At 28.1% G+C, this 25,045-nt stretch overlaps 3 protein-coding genes and 2 long non-coding RNA genes across 7 annotated transcripts; 4 read left to right on the top strand and 1 right to left on the bottom strand.

The window, feature by feature from the left end:
- Positions 1-1,248: 1,248 nt before the first annotated feature.
- Positions 1,249-2,045, top strand: LOC140920212 (uncharacterized). The gene is made up of 3 exons (XR_012162916.1): positions 1,249-1,477; positions 1,570-1,710; positions 1,937-2,045. It is a non-coding gene; the product is annotated as an uncharacterized lncRNA (long non-coding RNA).
- A 1,931-nt stretch (positions 2,046-3,976) lies between these two features.
- LOC105852194 (uncharacterized) lies at positions 3,977-4,731 on the bottom strand. Its single transcript, XR_012162933.1, has 3 exons — positions 4,610-4,731; positions 4,448-4,531; positions 3,977-4,351 (listed from the first exon to the last, which is right to left on the bottom strand). It is a non-coding gene; the product is annotated as an uncharacterized lncRNA (long non-coding RNA).
- Positions 4,732-9,840: 5,109 nt separating this feature from the next.
- Positions 9,841-14,130, top strand: LOC101499595 (zeaxanthin 7,8(7',8')-cleavage dioxygenase, chromoplastic-like). Of its 3 annotated transcripts, XM_004501105.4 has the most exons (13): positions 9,843-10,068; positions 10,161-10,301; positions 10,519-10,621; positions 10,685-10,947; positions 11,518-11,697; positions 11,797-11,875; positions 12,008-12,089; positions 12,375-12,437; positions 12,526-12,664; positions 12,956-13,208; positions 13,324-13,394; positions 13,669-13,824; positions 13,933-14,130. In XM_004501105.4, exons 1-13 carry the CDS (start codon positions 9,946-9,948, stop codon positions 14,050-14,052), a joined length of 1,773 nt encoding a protein of 590 aa, XP_004501162.1. In that variant the 5' UTR covers positions 9,843-9,945; the 3' UTR covers positions 14,053-14,130. The 3 variants fall into 3 exon arrangements, with proteins under 3 accessions (XP_073224371.1, XP_004501162.1, XP_004501163.1); XM_004501106.4 differs by lacking the exon at positions 10,161-10,301 and having other exon boundaries at positions 9,844-10,068; XM_073368270.1 differs by lacking the exons at positions 13,324-13,394; positions 13,933-14,130 and having other exon boundaries at positions 9,841-10,068; positions 13,669-13,818.
- A 5,723-nt stretch (positions 14,131-19,853) lies between these two features.
- On the top strand, positions 19,854-21,319 carry LOC101500549 (E3 ubiquitin-protein ligase ATL42-like). Its single transcript, XM_004501109.4, has one exon. It carries the CDS (start codon positions 20,012-20,014, stop codon positions 21,155-21,157), a length of 1,146 nt encoding a protein of 381 aa, XP_004501166.1. The 5' UTR covers positions 19,854-20,011; the 3' UTR covers positions 21,158-21,319.
- Positions 21,320-21,924: 605 nt separating this feature from the next.
- LOC101497094 (protein JINGUBANG-like) lies at positions 21,925-23,627 on the top strand. The gene is made up of 2 exons (XM_004501714.4): positions 21,925-22,328; positions 22,430-23,627. The coding sequence occupies exons 1-2, from the start codon at positions 22,031-22,033 to the stop codon at positions 23,488-23,490; spliced, it is 1,359 nt and encodes a 452-aa protein (XP_004501771.2). The 5' UTR covers positions 21,925-22,030; the 3' UTR covers positions 23,491-23,627.
- The last annotated feature ends 1,418 nt before the right edge of the window (positions 23,628-25,045 follow it).

The following is a 25,045-nucleotide window of genomic DNA, read 5'->3' as shown; positions in this document are numbered from 1 at the left end:
TATAATTACTGTATATTATTAACACATCAATTATAAATTTGATTAAATGTATATACAATTGTGAATTGTGAATGTGTGCCTAAATCATAAAAAGTTAGTTATGTTTAAGAATTGTTATAACTACCTTTAACTAAGTTAGTTATGACAAGGTGGTTATAGTTAGTTAAATAAATGCCTTTAAATACTATAGCTGTAAATGTATTAATGCAATGTTGTTGTAATAGCAAGAGTTGAAAAACTAAGAGAGACATGTGCAATTCATGATTCATAGAAAATCAGAAAGAGAAGATTAAAGGGAGAAAAAGAAGGATTGAGAGAAATGCTAATATTGCTAGTTCATAAACAGTGATAGATACTAGGAGATCAATCTTGAGAAGACTTTAATCTTGTAAAGTTCAATCATTAATAGTGGATTAATCTTGTTTGATTTCCCGTGACGTAGGTCTCATCAATTGAGATCGAACATGTAAATTTTTGGTGTTATTCTTCTCTTATCCTTCTTTATTTTCATTTACAATTGATTGAGAAAACTGTTTCAGAAAAACTGCAGAAAAGAGAACCAAGAACATTCTAGTTTTCTGGTTTTTCTGTTAATTCCAGAACGTTCTCCGTTTTCAGCTCAAAATGCAGAACGTTCTCCTTTTTCGTTTTTTTTTTGCAATTATTTTTTATTTTTATTTTTGTTGGTTAATCTTTATTGCAGAATCCATTGTTGCAGAATCCATTGTTGTTTTAACAACAATAACTAGTATCCAAAAGTACACTTAAAAATAGTGAGAAGAAAAAACAGAGAATAATAAAGGAGAAACACATGTTTAAATAGGAATATTCCAATGTGTTGAAAGCTCTACATAAGTCCAAAAACGGGTTTCACCAACCAGTGGATAGAGATGGCACTCTTGTGTAGATGTAGTCATGTAGACACATGTTTATGCCTTTTATATTTTACATGAACATTGTCTTCTTTATGTTCTCTCTATTATTTAACACATCATTGGTTAGAAAAATCACATTAATTTTTTTATTTTGTAAATTTATAAAAACAATATTATTTTTTTAACAAGTTTAATACTACTATCCACTTTTTAATATTATTGATAATATAAAATAATATTTTATATTTAAAAAAAAATCATTTAATTCATTCGTCCAACATAATTCAATAAAGATCCAAAAATAAAATAAAGAGAAATTAGTTTATATATAAAATAATAATAGGGGCCTTAGTTATTTTACTCTCCTATAATGTGGAGGTGCTGATTGCTAAGAACCTCCAACCTTATAAAATGGAATTGGATGCAGAGCATACTATATTTAGAAACACCAACCTTGCTAATTAAAACCATATCTATATATGATTATGGCATTTTCATATAATAATACATTTAAAGTAAATAGTTCCATTAAGAAAGGACCCTCCTATGTCTCATCAGACAATTCTCATAATCACTTCAACCCACTCTTGTCATTTTTAAAGGTAAGGTCTCTCTATGGAACGAACACTTTTGATTTTGTTTTACACATTTTTGGTGCAAAAGAAACTAATTAGATTTGTGATTCACCGAACAGCCAAACATAAAAGGTATACCTCAACTCTCCTTTCAAATTGATGATGTTCCCAAAACTATCAAAAATACTTTCTCTAAATTACTTGACGTTTTTGTCGATTCTTTTTTTGAATTCATTGACAAGCCATTGCTTTCATCTCAGGTAAATAAAATATAGTCAAATGAACTTTGATAGTTTGAAGTTTGATCTTAAAAGTAAATAAAATATAGTCAAATGATTCTTTTCATTTAGATTCGAACTTATATTTCCGAATCGATTCAACTTTTATTGAAACGCATTAACTAATTGAATCCAACCATTGGTTACACAAACTCTCTTGTTTTAAACTTTTAAATAGTGTTAAACTCATTACCTATTGAATGTGCAGAGTAATTTTGGTCCGGTGGAAGAATTGGGGGAAGCCATTGCTGTGAGTAGCATTCAAGGACACATTCCGAGTGATTTTCCTGAGGGTGTCTACATTAGAAATGGTGGGAATTGGAATATTACTTATAATATTAGAAAGGTGGGGAATATGAATATTACTTATATATATATATATATATATATATATATATATATATATATATATATATATAATTTGCAGGACCAAATCCACTTTTTGGAGTACTCAAATCAACAAAATCTATATTTGGTAGGTCAAGTCACATATTATTCAATTTATTTTAAAGATTAAAATGTATTTTAATTTTTTTAGAGACTTAATTGAGTCTTTTAAAATTTCTTAGTGACTACTTTAGTTCAATTTATTTTTTTTAGAGACTAAAAAATATTTTAATTTTTCTTAAGTAGTAGATGTAATTTCTCATTGATCAAAATAAATTAAGCTTTACTCTTTTAGATTAGGACAACAAGCAAGTGGCAGCAAATGTTCCTGGGTACCTCGATTATAAAAATATGGACACTTTTTACATCGGTTAAACAACTGATGCGAATAAATATTTTAAATTGATTAAAAGTACAACCAATGCAAAAAGTCCTCCGGTAAGATTCTATTCAACGCATTGGAAGACTTTTCACATCAGTTAAAAGATATATTCCAGGAAAGAATTTTTCGAATGGTAATTTATGACTCCTAGATAGCAATTATCAATATGACACTACAAAAAAAATATAGTTTGCGGCGGTTATAACCGCCTCAAATGAATGATTGTGAAGATTTTGCAAATGTCACAAATTTGTGCATCGCAAGGCTATTTTGCTACGGTTCAAATTCCAACTGTTGGCAACTTTTGCAACAGTTTCTAACCGCCTCAATATACATTTTACGACAGTTAGAACCGTCGATAGACACACTCAAATTTATTTATTTTTAAAAATTTGCAACAATTATCAACCGCCGCTGTATTTATTTTGAGGCAGTTTGAACCTTCGCATGCTTGATAATTTAAAAAATATATATATGATACAATTTTTCCCTATTTCTTATAAATTAAAATAAAAAATATTGATAAATATGATCCACATAATTTAAATACACAATTATATAACTATTGTACCTAAATCCATTTTATATAATTTTTTTTAAAGAAATAACACCAATTCATATTTTGAAGTTAACTAAAACAGTAAATAAAGTAGTTTAAATATTCAAAACATTAGTGGAGTGAGTAAATAAAGTAGTTTATAAGGACTCAAAATATAATGCTTAAATTTTATAGGAACTAAAAACATATTTAATCCTATATTTAACAAGTAAAATATACAAACATTTCCTTGTAGAAAACAAATGTTAGCATAAAATCAAATTGTTTTAATAAAAGTTAGAAGTTGTTTTCATAAGTTATCTTAAAGAACTTATAAAAATAAGCTAAAATTAGTTTATAAATACGTCATAAGTTGTTTTAAAAGATTCTCCAAAAGAGTCTCATGAGTTTTTATATAAATAAATAAATTCAAACAAACCATAAATAAATTCACTACAATATTTTTGTTTTATAACAATATTTAAAAAATATTGCTAAAACACGAAAAAATATTACTAAAGAGAAAAGACAACATTTTTCACGCATCTTATATGCGAGCGTTGTTTATTACTTTTGACAACATTTTTCTCGCACTTCTGAAAATAATAAATGAAGATTTTTTTTTAAAACCTGTCTTCCAATCTGAAACAAAAAAAAAATATAATTTTATTTTTATATCAAATGTATTGTTTGTCTAAAAACTGACCAAAACCACGTTACGAACACCTGTAATATTTATCCCCTTTCTTTTATTAAAATTGGGTTTATATAGTACCCATTATAGTATTTAGTTCTTAAATATTTCTTCATTTGTTATTTCCAAATAATAGCATCAATATACTCATTATCTTTTTATCGTAATTTAATCACAATTGAGTTTAAATACATAACATGAAATAATTAATGGTTGAAGTTAAAGCAGTGATTTGAACAAAATAAGATGACATACAACTGTGGTACTTGTTATTTTATTTCATTAAATATGAGAATACATATAAGCAGTGGACACAAGTGAAAGACATGGTAAATATTAAGGGAAAGATGTTGATCCTTTTATTTATTAAGTAAGCATAAAGTGACATAGGTTTGTTTGTATTAGTAGGTTTACGCTAAAATTGGCACCATCTTCTAGATTGGCACCATCTTTTTACGTTCCCACCATCTTTTAGGTGGTCTACGTCTTATTTTACCAGTCCTTTCTTTTTCCTTTGGTTGATCAGCGGTATTATCTTCATTTTTTGTATCATTATTTTTGCCTACACTTCCAATCAAGTTCATGCCTACATCAATTACTTTGAATTCTTTTGTAGCACTAGCTGCAAATTAACATGCATACACTTTTTTATTATTATTATTATATATAATAAAATAACAAAGCAATTATGTGTCTAGATAGTTATTTATGCTTTTACCTCCTCTGTATTCAACCAAATTCAAACCACCAATAAGCTCGTCACCATATCTCAAGCCTATATCTACTTCTTTTGTAGCACCAGCTGCAATTCAACAAACACTTTTTATTATCATATATAATAAAAGATCAAAGCTATTATGCGTGCAATTTATTTCTTTACATTGTTTTTCATTTTTAGTTGGCTCAATTTCTGCATTAATAGAGATAAGAATTATTGCACACAAAAGGAATAATTTAATTTTCATCCTTGCTTAAAAAGTAGTTTAATTATTAGAAATATGAGTATAATATATGTAGCTATTTATAGTGATCGTGTATGTGACAAAATAAATATATATATAAAAAAATTCATTTAAGTAATATATATTGTATAATCTAAAAAATATGATATATATACTTTGGCTAATTGTGAGAATAATAGGTCACCAACACCTATTAATTCATTGAAGGGTTAAATTGAGAGGTGTTTGTCCTCTTAGCTAGGTAAATATATTTTTAAATACCAATAAATGTCCATTTTGATCTCTACGAAATTCTTGAAATTCATTTTAGTCTTTAAAAAAAATAAAAAAATATTTTTTAGTCTTTAAGTAAAATATATCGGGTCAAATTAGTCTTTATGTGAATTATAATTAGAAAATTGATTTTTTTTTAACTTGTCTCATGATTCATTAACTTAATTCTTCCACGTGTAATTTCTATAAAAAAAAAAAAAAAGACAATTAGGTCATTGACAATAATTAAAAATACACAATTAAGTCTCTGATAATAATTAAATGAACAATTTAATCTCTGCAACAAAAAATTCACTAAATTAAAATATAATTTATAAAAAAACTTCAATAATATCCAAATTAAACCACAACAGTATCCAAAACTTAACATATAAAAAAAAAGGTATCACCATGTGATCGTATTCTTAACAACTAATTTCTTCTAATTTGTTGACCTGGTTTGTGCTTGTCACTTAAATTTGAATAAGAAATTCACATAAAATAGCATATAATATGTAATATGTAATTTTCTTTATCTCACATTTAACTTTTGAAATATGTTATATACACTACAAGGAAATTGACTTTTAGTGACAGACAACGTTTGTCACTAAAAGTCAAAACTGTAGGTAAATATCAAAAATACTTTGCGTGACACCCAAATTTACTGTGGCTTGCTACATTGTGAATAATGCCACTACATGTTTTAAGAATGTCATTAAATATTTTTTATTTCTACTTACTACGATGACTGTCACTAAAAACTAGATAAATATAAATAAAGAATTGATCTATTCCTACGGTATTGTCTGTCACTAAAACGTATTATTATTTATTAAATTAAATTTATTTTATCCTAATTGTAATTCTAAATTATTAATGTCAGTAGATTAAATTTAAATTTCTAATTTATTTTTATTAACTTATTCCATTGAAACATACAACAAAATATAATTTAATTTTACTAATTCCATTAAAATATACAATAAATAGTTATTTTACTCTAAAAGATTCAATAAACTTTCAATAGAAGTCAGAATGAATTTCTTAAAATTTATTATGATAAATTGCAAACTAATTTCATGAAGAACAATCATCATCTTCGTAAACAAAATATTTGATAAATACTCCAAAAAGTTTTGGATATGGATATAAAAAGTAAATAATGGAATAGGAGATCCAAATCCAACCAAAATAGTAAGTAAATTGGCTTTATGCCAGACCTTAAATGACTCCCTGAGCTCTCTAGTTTGCAGTGTGTTTGGCAGTGCTTGGACAAGATAATTGTTGTTGTTGTTTTAACTGCGGATCCAAAGAGATATCCCTGAAGTGAGCAAATGACATTTTATTATGTTGCTTCTTCTTCCTCTTCCTGCATGACTACTTCTCCCAGTGTTGTTTCTTCCAAATGAAGAATCATCATTCACATTGTTGGTTAACACAAGAACTTTCTCTAGTAAGAAAAAGTGAACCAAAATTTGATACATTTATCAGTACAGAGACTACTTAGCTCCAACAAAAGGGTTCAACAAATGTTTGTTTCCTTCTGCATTTTAGTTTGCTTATGAATTTGATATGTGGCAAATATTATGGTGGATTAATGATGCATTTTAATGATTCAGAGGACATGACCAATCATAATATTGATTCATGTTAGAATATTAGAAAATATCTTATAATATCTTTTATATTATACTAGAGTATCTTAAATTATTTATTATGATCAATTTATAATCATAGAGATATCTTAGAATATCTCTCATTTTTATTATGATTTATTCCTTATTTATGATTGAGTCTATATTTCTCTATAAATAGATATTAGTATTGAGTCTTTTGTAATAAAATCAGCATTAAGCTATTATCAATAATATTCAAACTCTTATTATTTTCTCTCTTATTTTTCTCTAAAATCCCACAACTTCAACATGTTATCTAGAGCCTATTTTGATCCTCCTTGAACAATCTTGTCGTTGTTCCGCTGTCGAGTTCCCAACAATTAGGGAATATAATCATAGTTTCTCTTTTCCAACATTTCGACACGTTTCACTTGTTTTCGGTTCAATTCGCTACTGCGCCGCTGCTACTATTTTCGGCAAATTTTCCTGCGACCAACGTCGTCATTTCCAGATCAGGTCATTCCCGAAAGTGCGTCACCAAAAGCCGTCATACACGCTCTCACACGCTGCTAATCTCTCGTATGAGTAGATCTGTCGCCGCCGCCTACTGCTGCCTGTCGTCGCTGCTGAAAAAGTTTTCCAGCAAGTTTTCTGAAACAACCGTTGTCTCTCCTGTTTTGGATGCATTTTCTCACTCTACTAATCGATCATGGCTTCATTTCATTAGAGTCGTGTTGCTTCCTCTTTGATGTTTTTCATGCAATTTAGTTCTTACTAATAGATTATAACAATGGCTTCTATTCCCACCGACGATCATTCTGGTGGTGTCTTTTTTCCCACAGATGAATCATATTAGTGATGACTTCTTTTTCCATTGATGGTCATTCTAACAATGTCTTTTATTTTCATGGCTCACACTTTAGCATGGCAATTTGTCCCAGATGCACTGGCCCCATCTTTGTCCTAGATGTACTGGTTTTGCCTTTCTCTCCTTGAAGCACGCATCTCCAATATTATTGGTTTGAAGCTTCCAAATGCAATTTTTAGAAGAACGGATCTTGCTTTGTTCAATTGCTTGCCATGAATTTCTCTCAGACTGATGATCATATCGACTATCTGGCTAGGCTATATTTATAGCAATTCTCTTCGACTTCACTTGCATCCCTGAGTTGCTTTTTCATAATTTTTTATTATTTTGCAGAACAAAACATTGTTTTCTTATAACAAGCTAAAGCTTAGTAAGCTTTAGCTTGAGGGGGAGTGTTATAATATTAGAAAATATCTTATAATATCTTTTATATTATATTAGAGTATCTTAAATTATTTATTATGATCAATTTATAATCATAGAGATATCTTAGAATATCTCTCATTATTATTATGATTTTTTCTTTATTTAAGATTAAGTCTATGTTTCTCTATAAATAGAGATTAATATTGAATCTTTTGTAATAAAATCAACATTAATCTATTATCAATAATATTCAAACCCTTATTATTTTCTATCATCTTTTTCTCTAAAATCCTATAACTTCAACACTTCACAAAAGAGAGAAAATAAAACTGGTAAGGCAGTAATGCAGAAGTACTAAATATTAGAATATGAGGAGCGCTTATAAAAATAAAGTCAAAATCGACAGTGAGCTCTATTAGCAATAAAAATTTTAACCTTCAAAAATAAATGTCCTTATTCCAACACCATCAACCACCTATTAAACAATGAGTTAGACAATCAAATTATCCGCACTGAACACTATTAAAACTAGAGATACTAATAGAAACAGTTTGGTTCGGTTCAATGTATATTGTAACAGTTTAGTTAAATTCAATTTGAACAAGTGCAGTTAAATTAAAATTAGTTCGGTTTGATTTACATGCAATTCTGTACTGATTCAAAATCAAACTTTGACCACCTCTAGTTTTATCATGCCACTTAAACCAAAGTTCGTCTTTATTTGGGACTGATAAATTCCTTGAGCATCAGAAGTAATTTAAATGTTCTACATTTATATAGTATTAAAAATTTTGTATTCACAGTGACATATTAAAATATACTTTTACTCTTTTAGATTCTGACAACAAGCAAGTGGCTAATATATTTGATAATTTAATTAAGGGGTAATCTATGTTTTTGGTTCATTTTTTCTATTATACTAATTTGCTATTGTTGGGCACATCTTGTGCTACTTTCTAACTTTTATGAATGCTAATTAAAGTTCGGGTGAATATTTCTTTTAGTCCTACAATTCAGAGTTAATCTGGTTTTAATCCATATATAATAATAAATATTTAGATTCCGTCCATGTAATATGAAATTTTCTTTGTCTCTCATTTAATTTTGTAAAATGTTACATGTTTATTGAGATTTTATTGAGATATTTTTATTAAAATTTAGTAGACTAATTTTTTTATAATATTGTAATCACGACAATTAAAAAACTATTCAAAAAATATTTGGTGACATTTTATCTATTAAAACCGTATATATAATAATTTTACAAATGTCACACAACAAACAAATTTTCTTTCATAACACAGTTTGTCATTCCAATTTTTTTAACCAAACCAGATTTGATAATTTTTTACTCTGCAATGTTTATTATGCAAAACATAAAATATATAAACTAATATTAACTATCTATTATATTGTATCAATAATTTGCTAAAAATAATAATTTGAAATTGAGATATATTGTATTACATTATAATTACTGTGTATAGTAACACGTCAATTATAAATTTAATTAAATGTATATACAATGACTAGTATCCAAAGGTACACTTAGAAATAGTGAGAATACAAAACAGAGAATAATAAAGGAGAAACACAAGATGTTTCAAAAAGGAATATTCCAATGTGTTGAAAGCTCTATATAAGTCCAAAAACGGATTTCACCAACCAGTGGATAGAGATGCCTCTCTTTTGTAGATGTTGTCATGTAGACACATGTTTATGCCTTTTATATTTTACATAAACATTGTCTTCTTTATCTTCTCTCTATTATTTAACACATCACTGGTTAGAAAAATCACATTAACTTTTCTATCTTGTAAATTTATAAAAATAATATTACTTTTTAACGAATTTAATACTATTATCAACTTTTTTTTTTAATATTATTGATAATATAAAATATTATTTTATATTTTAAAAAAAAAAATCATTTAATTCATTCGTCCAACATAATTCAATAAAGATCCAAAAATAAAATAAAGAGAAATTAGTTTATATATAAAATAATAATAGGGGCCTTAGTTATTTTACTCTCCTATAATGTGGAGGTGCTGATTGCTAAGAACCTCCAACCTTATAAAATGGAATTGGATGCAGAGCATACTATATTTAGAAACACCAACCTTGCTAATTAAAACCATATCTATATATGATTATGGCATTTTCATATAATAATACATTTAAAGTAAATAGTTCCATTAAGAAAGGACCCTCCTATGTCTCATCAGACAATTCTCATAATCACTTCAACCCACTCTTGTCATTTTTAAAGGTAAGGTCTCTCTATGGAACGAACACTTTTGATTTTGTTTTACACATTTTTGGTGCAAAAGAAACTAATTAGATTTGTGATTCACCGAACAGCCAAACATAAAAGGTATACCTCAACTCTCCTTTCAAATTGATGATGTTCCCAAAACTATCAAAAATACTTTCTCTAAATTACTTGACGTTTTTGTCGATTCTTTTTTTGAATTCATTGACAAGCCATTGCTTTCATCTCAGGTAAATTAATGCTCTTCTAAACTCCATTTAAGCCCACAACGCACACACTTCACATGGAAAATGAACTTTGATAATTTGAAGTTTTATCTTAAAGTAAATAAAATATAATCAAATGATTCTTTTCATTTAGATTCGAACTTATATTTCCGAATCGATTCAACTTTTATTGAAACGCATTAACTAATTGAATCCAACTCATTACCTATTGAATGTGCAGAGTAATTTTGGTCCGGTGGAAGAGTTGGGGGAAGCTATTGCTGTGAGTAGCATTCATGGACACATTCCGAGTGATTTTCCTGAGGGTGTCTACATTAGAAATGGTGAGAAATGGAATATTGATTCTAATTATATATTTATATATTATATATGTTGTTAATGTGCAGGACCAAATCCACTTTTTGGAGGATTGAAATCAACAAAATCAATATTTGGTAGGTCAAGTCACATTTGGGTGGAAGGAGAAGGAATGCTTCATGCTTTGTATTTTCAAAAATCATCTAATCATGGAACCTGGACAGTCATCTACAACAACAAGCATGTTCAAACCGAAACTTACAATCTTGAAAAACAAAGAAACAAACCATTGTTTCTGCCAGCCATAGAAGGCAATTCATTGGCCATTTTGTCTGCTTACCTCTTCAACTGGGTCAGTTTCCTAATTCATTTCATGTTTAGCACATTTAATAAAATATAAGTTTCCTTTGTTTGAACAATTGTGCAATTACCAACACTTCAGTTGAGGACGTGTTTGGTAACTAACACATGTCGATGTTTGACACCGTTGGGTATGACTCATAGCTAGTGATATATAAATAAGTTGCCTGAGCGAAACCAAGTTGCCCAAACGTCGATTGGGCTGTTAGGGACAAAGCCCCTGCAGCAGAATATATAGTCCTAAGCTTGAATCGTAATAGTAATGTACTGCAACCACTCTGCAGTTAGAGACATAGACACAATTGATCGAACTCCGTCTTCAAAACTCGTTTTCTCTTTTTGAGTTTTTTTTGTAATTTTCTTTTGAATCAGTTGCTATTCTACATGACATCAACATATATAGTTTTCTCCCTTTTCAAATTATTATTACTGATGTTGATTTGTGATGTTAGTGATTGAAATGGATGCATTAGTTAACATTTAAACTAACAAGTCATTTTGGACACAAATCCTAGCTAGCTAAAGATGGTATTATGAACTCATTTTGTGGACTAATTAACAGCTGAGATCTGGAAAAGTAAACAAATACATTAGCAACACCAATGTCTTTGAACATTCAGGGAAGTTTTACTCAATTGCTGAAAGTGACATGCCACAAGAGATTGATATTTTGTCCCTAAAAACTTTAAAAAATTGGGACCTAAGTGCAGCTTGGAATCGACCCTTTACCAGCCATCCAAAGGTATTTTTAGCTATTAATATATTTTCAAATCAACATTTTTTGCCCTCTACAATTTTTTGTTTTGTTCACATTCAAATTATTTTTTATGTACCATCACAGAAAGCTCCAAGTACAGGGGAGCTAGTTACATTTGGTGTGGAACCAACTAAACCTTTTCTTGTTGTTGGAATCATTTCAGGTATGTTCTTATGCTTTGTAAGAGAAAAAGAAAATTAAACAAAATTAAGTTTGGTTAAAATTTATTAATTCCAATAATACATAATATCTCTGACGAGACTTTGGTATTTTTCTTTTCTTCTTTTTTTTTCAGCTGATGGAAAAAAGTTGGTTCATAAAGTTGATCTCAAACTAAACAGGTGCAGTCTTGTCCATGACATAGGTGTTACACAAAGGTAATTCTTGACAATTATGCTGGCTTGGAGTGGTTCTAAAATATATTTATCACCTATTTCTATCAAAAGATAAAATTATATTAAAAAATTTAAGTTATTTTAGAGTTGTTTTGAAAATAAATTAAAAATAATTTATAGATGTTTTTTTCATAAACTCTTCTATAACAATCTCACAAGTCCTTATACTAACAAATAAATCCTAATAAACCAATTCAAACTCTAAAACTACTTAAACTTTAAGTGAAAGTTGTATTGTAATATATTTTTATTGGATTTTTTTTCCAGGTACAATGTGATAATGGATTTTCCACTGACCATTGATCTAAATAGACTTATAAGAGGAGGACCGTGAGTTCATATACACTGAATGCTCTTAATTTAATTTTATATAAGGGTATAGAAAATTCATGTGACAGAGAATCTCGTCTCCATGTAGATTAATAAAGTATAACAAGAAAGAATATGCAAAGATTGGAGTAATGCCACGCTATGGTAATGCTAACTCAATCAAATGGTTTGAGGTGGAACCTAATTGCACCTTTCACATTATCAATTCTTTTGAGGAAGGAGATGAGGTAATAAGTTGTTAATATGAAGAAATATATAAGCTATGAAACACTGTCACATATACGAATAGGAGGCACAACACTAATATTAATATGTAGACATCGATAATAATTTAAGAAAACAAAAGTATTTGAATGTTTTGTATGTCTCAGTAGTCAGTATCATGTTGGTCTATTAAACATGTCTTTAATTTGAAGTATCAACATTGCATAATATATAAAATTCTAAATTATTTATCAGTTATAAGAATAAAACGGTTGTACTAAAATTTTGAAGGTATGTCTAATGTGGATCAACAGGTTGTAGTGAGGGGATGTAGATCTCTTGACTCATTAATTCCTGAACCTGATCTAAGTTCGAATGAATTCAAGTGCTTTTCTCGCTGCCACGAATGGCGATTGAATATGCAAACTGGAGAGGTTAAAGAGAAAGATCTTTGTAATGACAAAGCAGTTTATATGGATTTTCCTATTATACATGAAAATTTTGTAGGTATTAAGAATAGATATGCATACATACAAGTAGTTGATCCAATTTCAAGCTCTACTCAAGGTAACATGGTTTTGGAAAATTTAGTAGTTTATCTAAAGAATTGTAAAATTTAGTAGCGTTTATATTTCCTGCATAAATGTTTTATAACATGGTTTTGCTATTATATGTTATTTAGATGGGCCAAAATACAGAGGTTTAGCAAAGTTATACTTTGAAGAATCATCTACTGACATCTGTTTGTCGATTGTAAGAGAATGTTGTAACTAATATTGAGACTATCTCAGTTATAAAATATGGAGACTTTTTACATCGGTTAAACAATTAATGTGAAAAAATATTTTGTACACGAATTAAAATTACAATCAATGTACAAAGTCTTCCGGTAAGGCTGTATTTTATGCCTTGAAAGACTCTTCACATTGGTTAACCGATGTATTTCAAAAAAGTATTTTTCGAGTGGTAGTTTTTACGATTTCTCGATATCAATTAACAATGTGATAACTTAGATTTTTTGAAGCAGAGAGACAAAGATGAACCTATAAGGATGGAATACCATATGTTTGAGAAGAATACATTTTGCAATGGGTCAACATTTGTGCCTAGAGATGGAGGTGTTGAAGAAGATGATGGTTGGATCATTACTTTTGTTCACAATGAAGATACTAACAAATCTGAAGTATGTTTAATTAGTAGCTTAAATTCTTGTAATTACTCTTGCTGAAAATTTGAACACTTAATTATTAACACATTTAATAATTAATTTCTTTGTATCCATTTTTTTCAGGTTCATATAATTGACACACAGAATTTAACTGGTGAGGCAATTGCCAAAATTGGAATGCCTTGCAGAGTTCCATATGGGTTTCATGGAGCTTTCATGCCAATCTCATTCCAGGATCAATAGATTATGCTATTTATTGAAATTTTCCTCATGATTTATTCATTGATAAAAAAGCAAAAACTAAAATAAAACTTACTGGTATATGGACTTATAAGTTATAGAGACTAACAAATACAAAGTAATCAAAGTTCAAAAATTAAAACTAACTAATAAAAATAATATCTAACAATAAAGAAATCCTATAAAATATAAAATTAAGTAATTTCACATTCATTTATCTTTCTATCTATATATATATATATATATATATATATATATATATATATATATATATACCTTAAAATCTGTGATCATATTGATAGGATTTGAAAATGGAACAATTATGTTAGTAGAGTAACTAAATAAACTTTATTAATCGTTGTTCATATATTTTAAGGATTCATGGTTTTTTCTTTTGTATGTTAATTTAGAGTTTTTTATATAATACTCATGTGGTTATGTATTTTTTTTCCTTTTTCTGGTAGCCAAATGTTTATCGGGAAAAATACATAAAGAAATGAAGCAATACAATAAGCACACAAAATTATAATGTAGAAATTTTAAATGATTTTTAACTACTTAATTTAATTATATTTTTTAAATAAAAAAATTGTTTATGACCTGTAAATTCAATCTAACCTGTTCATAATCATATTGATTTAATTTGAATTTGATATAAAAATCATGAATTAAGAAATTAATTCAGATTAAATAAAATTGATCGATTTAAATTAATATCGAATTTGATCGAAAATGATCCAACTCAATATATATTCGTCTCTATTAATGACAAAGAATTACGGTCAATATATATAACAACGATCTCTCTTAATTCGCTTTATCATATTTGACAGTGTAAGGCTTATTCTAAGATGTTACAAGATTGTTTTTCTTCTCTTTGTTGTCATTCATTGTAGGTAAATCAAGACATTGGTAGGCCAATAGTTAGGTTTTGAACGTTGATTTACTATCCTAGCTAGAGTCTTTATGTGTAATGATGTAACTTATTACACTTGGCTTTTAGAGTTTACTATCTTTTAAGTGGATTTGTTTTTCAGGAATCTCTTACCATAAGAAAATAACCTAGCATAAATTCCAAAGGAGTGCTTAACAGAGGAATTAAAAAATGGACTAATATACTCTAGCATTATTTATACGACATTACATGGTGAAATGTTCAATGAAATATCAATTGCATTAGATTAGATGCCAATAAATGACAACAAAGAGATTTAAAATTATTTTCCTTCATTTTACGAGACTGCTTCATTAATAAAGTAAATTGTTTTCTTTTGTCGTCATTTCATTATTGTGAAAAGAATTTTTAACTGTTATTTCACTACCGTGAGAAGATCCTCTCACTCCTAATTCGTCTGTGTTTGTGTCGTTGTCGTCTTGGTACAGTTGACGCACTGTAATCGTTGCATTGTTGTTTTCAAATTCATTTTTAATTTTTAATGAACTAACAACAGAGATAGACGATGCAGAACGGAGAAGAGAGGTGGTAAAGAACGACGAAAAGACACAGAGATTAAGGATGGAGAGAAGAAACTTAATTATTTTCTATATATAATTTGATAAATAAATATTAATTATTTTAAAATAGAATAAAATATAAAACTTAAAAAATTAATGGTATTAAATATAAAATATAATTAAACTTACTCAAAGAAAATATTATTTGATAATATTATTAATTTTCAATTAAATCGAAGAAGTCTGATTGGTTAATATATGTCATTAACTTATTATAATGGTCCAAGTTGGTCCTTGGCCATACGCAACTTAGGGACCCAACAATATATTTTGAGTATTAGAAAATAGATGAAATGACCAAAACGATATAATTCGATAGTATATTTGGACTTTGGAGTGATTGAAATAGATGAAACGGATGGAATAAAACAATTAAGTTTTATTACCTCTTTTGATTGTTTAATCAATCAATGCTCAAAGCATTTGTTACCATTCTTCTTTAAATTATTTAAAATAAGATAAAATGAAATAGTTTCGTCTGTTTCCAATCTAAGAAGATAAGATGGAATCATGCTATATTTCTGTTTTATAGTTTCCTTCGTTTCCAATTTAATATGCTATATTTCAGTTTTACGATAAAAATATCTGAACATAGATGATCAGATTATTTAAAAATAGAATAATATTAACAACACTATTTAAAATATTTTTTATTGATTAAAATTCACATAAATTCTACTAAATTTATATAGAATCTACGTGATATGGTAGAGACCTATATAAAATTTACTAAAAAAAGAAAATTATATTGAAAATTGTGCATTTATCTTTAAAAAATTATACATTTCATTTTTTTTAATATATAATTACTATTTATGTGATTCTTAACATGTGGTCTTAAAGACACATGATATATGTTTATATAATTCAATGTTAAATTTTTCAAAAGAGAATTTAAATTTAAATTTTAATTAAAATAATTATTAATTAGACTTTTTACTTAAACGCTGAAGCGCAAGAGTTAAGACTAATAAAAATACAACCTTTTAAAAAATAGATGCTTATTTTGTTGCGTTTGTTTTCATTGAGTCGGAGTCGAAGTCCTTAAGAATAAAAAATAGTGTCAATGACATGCTGTGTTTATCAAAAGCCAAGTCAACATTTGCTTCTTGCTTGCAATTACAATATCCATCAGCTGGCTGAAGAATAATCTAAATAAATTTTAAGCAAGTCTCAAGTATGTTAGTTTTAGATGTTACCCTTAAGAGAGTCTCAAGTGTGTTAAGGTTTGAAACATTAAAAGCATTTGTATTGAAATAAAAACTAAGAGAGTTGATTATCAAGCAAATGAAAGTTTTAATACGACAAAATTTCCAACCTTGCACACACTCCACCCAAAGAAAACTATATTAAGAATCTTTTCAATTCTTTCAAAATCAAAATTTGCCCTTTTCCTTTTGCTGCCACCGTCCTTCATTTCAACGGGTCACAAACGGAAACGGTTTTATGAAACAATAGTCATAGGTGTTCCTTACATAACAACTTCGGATTCTACAACAACTATAATTTTTATCCAATTCATTTCTTTTAGAGATATGATTTTTGGAATAATACCAACGATTGTGCACCGTTCCGACTATAGAAACCGTTCTCGTAGGTCTAATTGTTAATGACTCGTTGTTAGCTACGGTTGGAGAACATAAAATGTATTTCTTTTACTAAAAAATTAGTTGTACCATTATTATTTTAAGGAGATACAATAATTTTAGTAAAATATTATTATTCATTTTAATACTATAATTAACGTAAGAATATAAAATTATAATATAAACTCAAATTAAAAAAAACTACATAACACAATCAATACTTTGGTCTTTAATGAATACCCTGAGATATAATGTCAATTATATATCATTCATATCAAAATAACATTGTTGAAAATAAATTTTCTTAGGTCTTTAAATGTATACACTAAGACATAATATCAATGGCCATTGATCATAATCAAAATATACATCAAGATTTATGAAAAATAATAAAATAAAATAAAATAAAAACTTAAGGATGAACATCTATTTTTTTATCTTGTGATTTTAAATGTTACAAATTATTAATCGATATCATCACTATTTATTCTACAAAATAAATCAAAAATATATTCAAGAGTTAAATAAATTTTTAATCCATAAAAAAATTCATCATTTCATTTTTAATCCCCTATAATTTTTTTAACTTTATAGTCCCTATAAATTTTTGGTTTTCACTTTTTGTCCCTACATTTATGTCAATTCATTTGTATCATTCAAATTTCTGAATGATTTTTTTACAGTAATATTTGAAATATTATAAACATCTCTCTCACAAATAAATTAAATTTATTTTAATAAGAGATGAATTAAATATAATTTTTAAACTTTTGATGCTTAAAAATTTGTCTTTAGTTATTCTTTTGTTAAAAATATCTAAATTTTTGTGTGGAAAATTCTTATAATATTCCTAACATTCATGCAAAAAATCATTAAAAAATTAAAAAAGATACACATGAGTTAATATAAAAGTAGGGATCAAAAGTGAAATAGAAAAATTATAGGAACTAAAATATTAAGAATTCTTTTATATAGACTAAAATCATAATGCTTACATTTTATAGGTACTAAAATTTATTTAACGTTGTATTCAATAAGTAATATGTACAAATACGTCCTTGTAGAAAACAAACAATAACATAAAATCAAACTGTTTTCATAAAAATTAAAATATTTTCATAAGTATTCTTAGAGAGTTTATGGAAATAAAGTAAAATCATTTTATAAACATGTTATAAGTTATTTTTAAAAAAAACAAACTCTCCAAAAGAGTCTCACTATAAACAAACTCAAATAAATAAATTCAAAAAAACCATAAATAAATTTTGAATTCCTTTAACTAAACCAAACCGCATACATAAAATTTAATATTTTTTAATTTATTTTTAGTATGAAATATTGCAATTTATGTATTAATTATTGTTTATAATTTTTCTAAAAATACTTATTAGTTTAATTTAATTTATTTTTTCTATTTCATTTATTTCAAACATAGTAAATTATTATTCAGTAATGTTAAATTTTACTAGTATAAAAATAACTATTTTATTGTGTTTTTTATAATATTAATATTAATAATTTTTTACAATAGTAATTTGGATATTCAAAAACCGATCCCATAATTAAACCACTTTAATTGGAGTGAATCAAATAACCTTTTTTTAAATTTGTCATCAAAATCAAAACGAACTACATATGAATTTATCTTCAAACTAAATATTTTTTTCCTCAAAACCGACCTAAATCACACAAGAAACACATGTAATATGTATGCCCTTTATTATATTAATATTGGGTTTATATAGTACTATTTGTAGTAGGAGTGTCCAAAAGACGGGTTAAGTCGGATTTGGTATCTCCCTTATCCGATTTCAATATTTGATCGGATCAATTTTTATGCTCTAACTCGTCATTTAACCCGACCAAACTCATTTAGTTGCAGGTTTAATAAAGACGTGACTCATTAAGACAAGATCGAGTTGGTCTCAAAACGAGTCCAACTAGTTATTCTTGAAAATAAAATAAAATAATTTATAGCAAGTCACCTTGTCCGTTGTCAATTCATAATTCATAAAGTTATCATACAAAATACAAATCATTTAATCAAAATAAGTAACTTACTGCTTACTGGACTGATAAATGTTTCACCAGATATAACACTCTTACTCTTTAATCAAGAGTAGTATCATACATGATGATGATGAAGATGATGATGATGATGATAATAATAATAATAATAATAATAATAATAATAATAATAATAATAATAATAATAATAAATATTAGATAAATTACTAAAAATATAATATATTTTTTTAAATGTCAGTACAAATTAGTTGTTCGACTCTGACGTTCAATAGTCTCGGCTTCCTCAAAGTAATATCGCTAATTAGTTGCTAAAGTGAGGTAATATATATATATATACACCATAAAAAAATTGAGATGATATAGTAAAAAATTGGATTATTATTAGACATTACTACATTAGAGTAAAAGTAAACAAGTGTTTAACTAGGACAGTTTTTGATAGAAACCGACTATGCAAAACCCATATCCACAATAATGCTAAATAATAAATGATAATATATTATAATATAATATGTCAACCATGAAAAATGTGTTTTAGCAAGAGATATAGCTCTCAGCTGATGCAAACTTTTGTCTTCTTTAAATACAAGATATTATTAATTAATTGTCCAAGACAAGCACTACTCCGAAACCAAACAAACGTGTAAAGCCATCATATCATCAGTGTAGGGACTATTAACATTAAATTACAAAATCAAAAAACAAAGTTTGAACCTTTTCAAATTGTCTTCATTCATCATGCCAAATTGCCAAGTACATAAATTTCAGATTAATTTCCACTCACATATGCATTAGTGAAAAATCCAAAGAGAAAAAGAACCCTTGATCTTATTATGTACACACTACTCCACAATAACATGTGTAATAATAACACTTTCTACCCTTATAAGAACCATATTTTTCTAATGCTAATTATGATTCTTTCACTACTATTCAATATTCAAGGCCAAGAAAACAGAGAAAATCAGAACATGGCTGAATTACCACCACAAGGTGTGACACCAAGTAAAGGTGTTGTAATAATTGTTCTTTCCATAATGTTTGTAATAACATTCATTTTACTTCTTTATGTTAAATTCTGTCGTGTTACTCAACTTCAACTTTCAAATCAAAACCCAAGTAATCAACAAAACAATCGATCAAGATCTATAGTTTATGGTGTTGAACAACAAATCATTGAAACACTTCCTTTCTTCAAATTTTCTTCCTTAAAAGGATCAAAACAAGGGTTAGAATGTACCGTTTGTTTGTCGAGATTCGAAGACGAAGAGATTCTTAGATTGTTGCCTAAATGCAAGCATGCTTTTCACATGAATTGCATTGACAAGTGGCTTGAAAGTCACTCTACTTGTCCTCTTTGTAGGTACAAAGTTGAAGAAATGGATATAAAAAATTTCACTTTTTCATTCAGCTCAAGATTTCTTAGAGTCCCTTCAAATTTAAGTGAAGACCCAAATCTTGAAATCTTTATTCAAAGGGAACCGTCACAAAGAAAGAGCAAGAGATTTGAAGAACAAGAAGAATTTCTTCTTGATGATCAAGGAGGTGCAGGAAGCAGTAATGGGGGTGTAACAACAAAGTTGAAACAAAAACAACCTTTGCATATGATTAATCATAAAATATTAATCTCTGATGTCGTTGTTGCAAGGAGTAGGTGGAGTGATCTAAATTCTTCAGATTTGTTATCATTGAATTGTGAGATGCTTCATGATGTGTCAAGCATGAGATTCTCTCAGGAAGAAAATTCAATAATATTTAGTGGTGAAAAGAGGTGTATGTCTGAGATTGCAAATGTTCCAAGGTTTGTGGAAATAAGTAGAAGGAATAGAATGAGAGAATGTGGTGGTGAAGATGGAAGTGGTGAGAGGTTGTGGAGGATTTGGTTGCCAATTGCACGTAGAACAGTTCAATGGTTTGCAAGACAAGAAACAAACTCGGTTCAATTATTACAACATGAACATTTAGCTTCAAACGTTTGATTAATGTATGTAGTGGTAAAGATATTTTGTATCATTCATTTTCTTATTTTAACTAAGTTATTGATTAGGAACACTTTATTTGGAATCAGTATCTCATTATGTCACAAGCTGATGTAACAGTTTGTAACAAAATTATAATAAACGACTTCCCATATATTACAATTCACTGTTTAATCTAACTTTAATTTTTTTTCTTGTTCTTGTTGTGTTATTGAATAATTAGTATTTAATGCAATTTAGATTATTTTTTTAGTTTATTATATCTCTACATTCTATTGGGCTTTTTGACATAGTTCCTTCATTTATTTCTCATTAAAAAAATTGTAGGCTTTAGCCCTCCCACTTTACATTAAAAAAAATGTTATTGATTGAGTTTTTGTAAGAATTTATCCTACAAATACTGTTATCTTATTGAAATTCCCAAGAAAAACAATTGAAGAAGCAATTAATTGGTGATCCACCGCATCAATTGCACACATAGGTTATTGTTGGACGCTATAAACCCAATTGCAACTAAACCACCAAACTCTGATATTGATTTACCAATTTTGAAGTGACAAAATTAATTTCAACTTGAACTCAAAAGAGCTAGTATAGTACTACTGTGAAGTTACATATATTACACAACAATTAAATATCAAAAATTTAATACTCAACATTAAAACTATACCAGCCATATTAATAGAATTTTGTTAAATGTTTCTAATCATATATTCCTTTCAATTTTCTCTTATAGATATATAATACACAAACGTGACAAGAGACACATTTGATTGAACAGATAAGAAACATTTATACTCTCATGAATACACCACCAATCAACCAAACCCTTCCAATGTTTTTTAAGTACCACCATTTCAATCTATACTCCTCATGATACATACCATGGATTTCTATAGCAATAGAACCCTCTTTACCTTAATGAACAAAGAAAAAACAGAACAACCAGATTCCCCCAACATCCACCTTCATCTCCAAATCCAAACCCACAATAAAGAAACAAATGAACAAGATGTCCTTCCATTTAGTCCTTCTTTCCCACAATCACCATGGACACTTTCTCCTCTTCATTCTCCTTCCCCTTCATTGCTCTACCATTGCATAGCCTCCCTCCATCGCCACCACGGAAACATCTTTTCAATCGCAATTTCCAAAGGTTTCGTTTTCACAGGTATTACGATTTTTGATACAAATCATTGACATATAACTAATGAGTTAACTAACTATTAGTAACTCATATCAGATGTAACTAACTTGTTTATCCAATAACAGGCTCCAACAGTTCAAGAATCCGTGTTTGGAAACAACCCGATTGCATCGACAAAGGGTATCTAAAATCATCCTCCGGCGATGTTCGATCCATTATAGCTTACAACAACATGGTTTTCACCACACACAAGGATCAAAAAGTTAGAATATGGAACTTCAACTTTTCAGAAACCTTTAAATCAAAAAAAGTAGCTACATTTCCAAAAAGAAGGAAAATAAACACTGTTCTAAACTTCAACAGAGCAAAAAACATCACAAAAAAACAGAGTGACTCTGTTTCTTGCATGGCTTATTACCATTCAGAAGGAATCTTATACACTGGCTCACATTATAAAACAGTCAAAGCTTGGAAAATCTCTGATAAAAAATGCGTTGAATTTGACTCATTTCTAGCACATGAAGATCGTGTAAACGATATCTTAGTGAACCAAGACGATGGTTGTGTTTTCACTTGTTCTTGTGATGGATCAGTGAAAATATGGAGAAGGGTATACACAGAAAAGTCACACACATTAACAATGACACTAAAGTTTCAACCTTCACCTGTGAATGCACTTGCATTGAGTTCATGTTTGAACCATTGTTTTCTGTATTCAGGTTGTTCAGATGGAATGATAAATATTTGGGAGAAGGAAAGGTTGTGTTATAGGTTCAACCATGGAGGATTTTTGAAGGGTCATCGTTTTGCAGTTCTTTGTGTTGTAACGGTTGGGAACATGGTGTTTAGTGGTTCAGAGGATACAACAATAAGAGTGTGGAGAAGAGAAAAAGGAAGTTGCTATCATGAGTGTTTGATGGTTTTGGAGGGACATAGAGGACCTGTGAGGTGTTTGAGTGCTTGTCTTGAGATGGAGAAAGTTGTTATGGGGTTTTTGGTTTATAGTGGTAGTTTGGATCAAACGTTTAAGGTTTGGAGGATTAAGGTTTTTTCGGAGGATGAAAATATTGATGTTGATGGAAATGATAATGGTGATGGGAGAGTGAAGATTAGAGAGTTTGATATGAGTCCTGTTTTGTCACCTTCTTGGGTAGAGAAGAAAATTCAGGGTAGTCCTTTTCAGTAGTAAGAAAGAAGTGAAATATTATATATGTAATGTCACATTGTTGTTCTTTTCTACTTGGATAATAATCAGATTGTCCTTTGTTTTTGTAATATGTTCTTGTTCTGTTCTTATTTTTATAACTTCACATTTTTTCGTTATTTATTGTTTTTCTACTGTACATTATTTCCTTTTCTTTTGTTGCAACAAAATAAAGAGAGAATGTGTTTTTTTATTAGCACACTAGTTTACTAAAAAAAAAAGGTAATCTACACTATCTAAAGTCAGTAAGAAAGAAGGTGTTTTTTGGGATTCAGATTATCTGACTTTAACGCATGAACTGCACTTTACCATTCATTCTACTTGGTTCATCAGATTAATCGAGTGTACATCATGAAGCCAAGTGTCCAAGTCTTTATTTTTAAACATCAAAAAGACATGCGATTGTTGTTGTAATGGACATGATGAATGAAATGATTTTGTTTCTTAGGGATGAAATGAAAATGGACCATGATGGTCCACGGCATAAGAAATGAGAATGAGCTTCGTTTCTTTTTTAGGAGAGGAATAAGTTTCTCGTTAATGTCTTATACTATATTTACTAAAGTTTCCAAGTGGCTTCATATCGATGGTTCGATTAATCCAACGAACTAAAATTAGTAAACGGCACGGTGCAGTTCGCGCGCAAAAGTCAGAGGACCCATATCCGTGTTTTTTGTTCGCACAATAACAGTTTCGAAATCCTACTCCACAACTCCAATTATCAAACCTTCATTTCCGGCCAAAATATTTTACACCTAAAATAATTAGCCTCGTTAATTTTAAACTTCTTTGTATTGAGATGAACTTTTTCGTCGTCTCTCTAAATTTCTAAAAAATCACATTATTTTAAAAGTATACATTCAAAAGATATAATTTATTTAAAAGTATACTTCCGAAACAAGATAAAATTTATATTTATTAAACGGATGATGAAAATTATATAGTCCGTCTTTGTAGTTTTTTTTATCTTAGACTTAAGTATCTTTTATGATCAAAATCTAAAAGCACATCAGTATGCAAAAACAAAAATTATTTTGATGCAAAATTTAATTATTAATTTTTTTTTAGAAATTGGTAAAATTAAAGGTATATTGATACCATAATCAACCATGGAAAATTTTCAAAACAAAAAGTAATGATTAAATTGTGATATCTACACAATTCGACACATATTTAAAAAGTTTATTTAGATATGCTAGCTACAATTACTAAAGAAAATATATGGTAGCTATAAAAATACAACAAATGTATATTATTTACGATAAAATTGGTCTCATCATTACAAAAATGTTATTTTAGTCATTATTATTTTTATTATTGAGACTATCTAATATTGCAGAAATTAAATTTGTTCGTTAGAATCTTGATTTTTACATTCTCATCAACGAAATTATTGTCGAATGTTTCTTTATTTGAAAATCAAATTTGTAGTATAATTTATAATTCTATACAGGAATTTCAAATTCTCAAATCCTTTTAAGTTAGAAATCATCTTCTTAAAGCTCATAACATCAAGGAATTGATATATCATTCTCAC

Source organism: Cicer arietinum, chromosome 5 (genome assembly GCF_000331145.2).
Source record: "Cicer arietinum cultivar CDC Frontier isolate Library 1 chromosome 5, Cicar.CDCFrontier_v2.0, whole genome shotgun sequence".
NCBI lineage: Eukaryota > Viridiplantae > Streptophyta > Magnoliopsida > Fabales > Fabaceae > Cicer > Cicer arietinum.
The sequence above is the reverse complement of the archived record's forward strand: the minus strand, read 5'-3'. Positions and strand labels throughout refer to the sequence as shown.

Coding starts and splice junctions, on each gene's coding strand:
- LOC101499595 (XM_004501105.4), top strand. CDS start 9,946: ATGATTATGGCATTTTCATATAATAATACATTTAAAGTAAATAGTTCC. Junction 13,209..13,323: donor AATTTCAAGCTCTACTCAAG/GTAACATGGTTT, acceptor TATGTTATTTAG/ATGGGCCAAAATACAGAGGT. Junction 13,395..13,668: donor CTGACATCTGTTTGTCGATT/GTAAGAGAATGT, acceptor TTTTTGAAGCAG/AGAGACAAAGATGAACCTAT.
- LOC101497094 (XM_004501714.4), top strand. CDS start 22,031: ATGATACATACCATGGATTTCTATAGCAATAGAACCCTCTTTACCTTA. Junction 22,329..22,429: donor CAAAGGTTTCGTTTTCACAG/GTATTACGATTT, acceptor ATCCAATAACAG/GCTCCAACAGTTCAAGAATC.
- LOC101500549 (XM_004501109.4), top strand. CDS start 20,012: ATGTACACACTACTCCACAATAACATGTGTAATAATAACACTTTCTAC.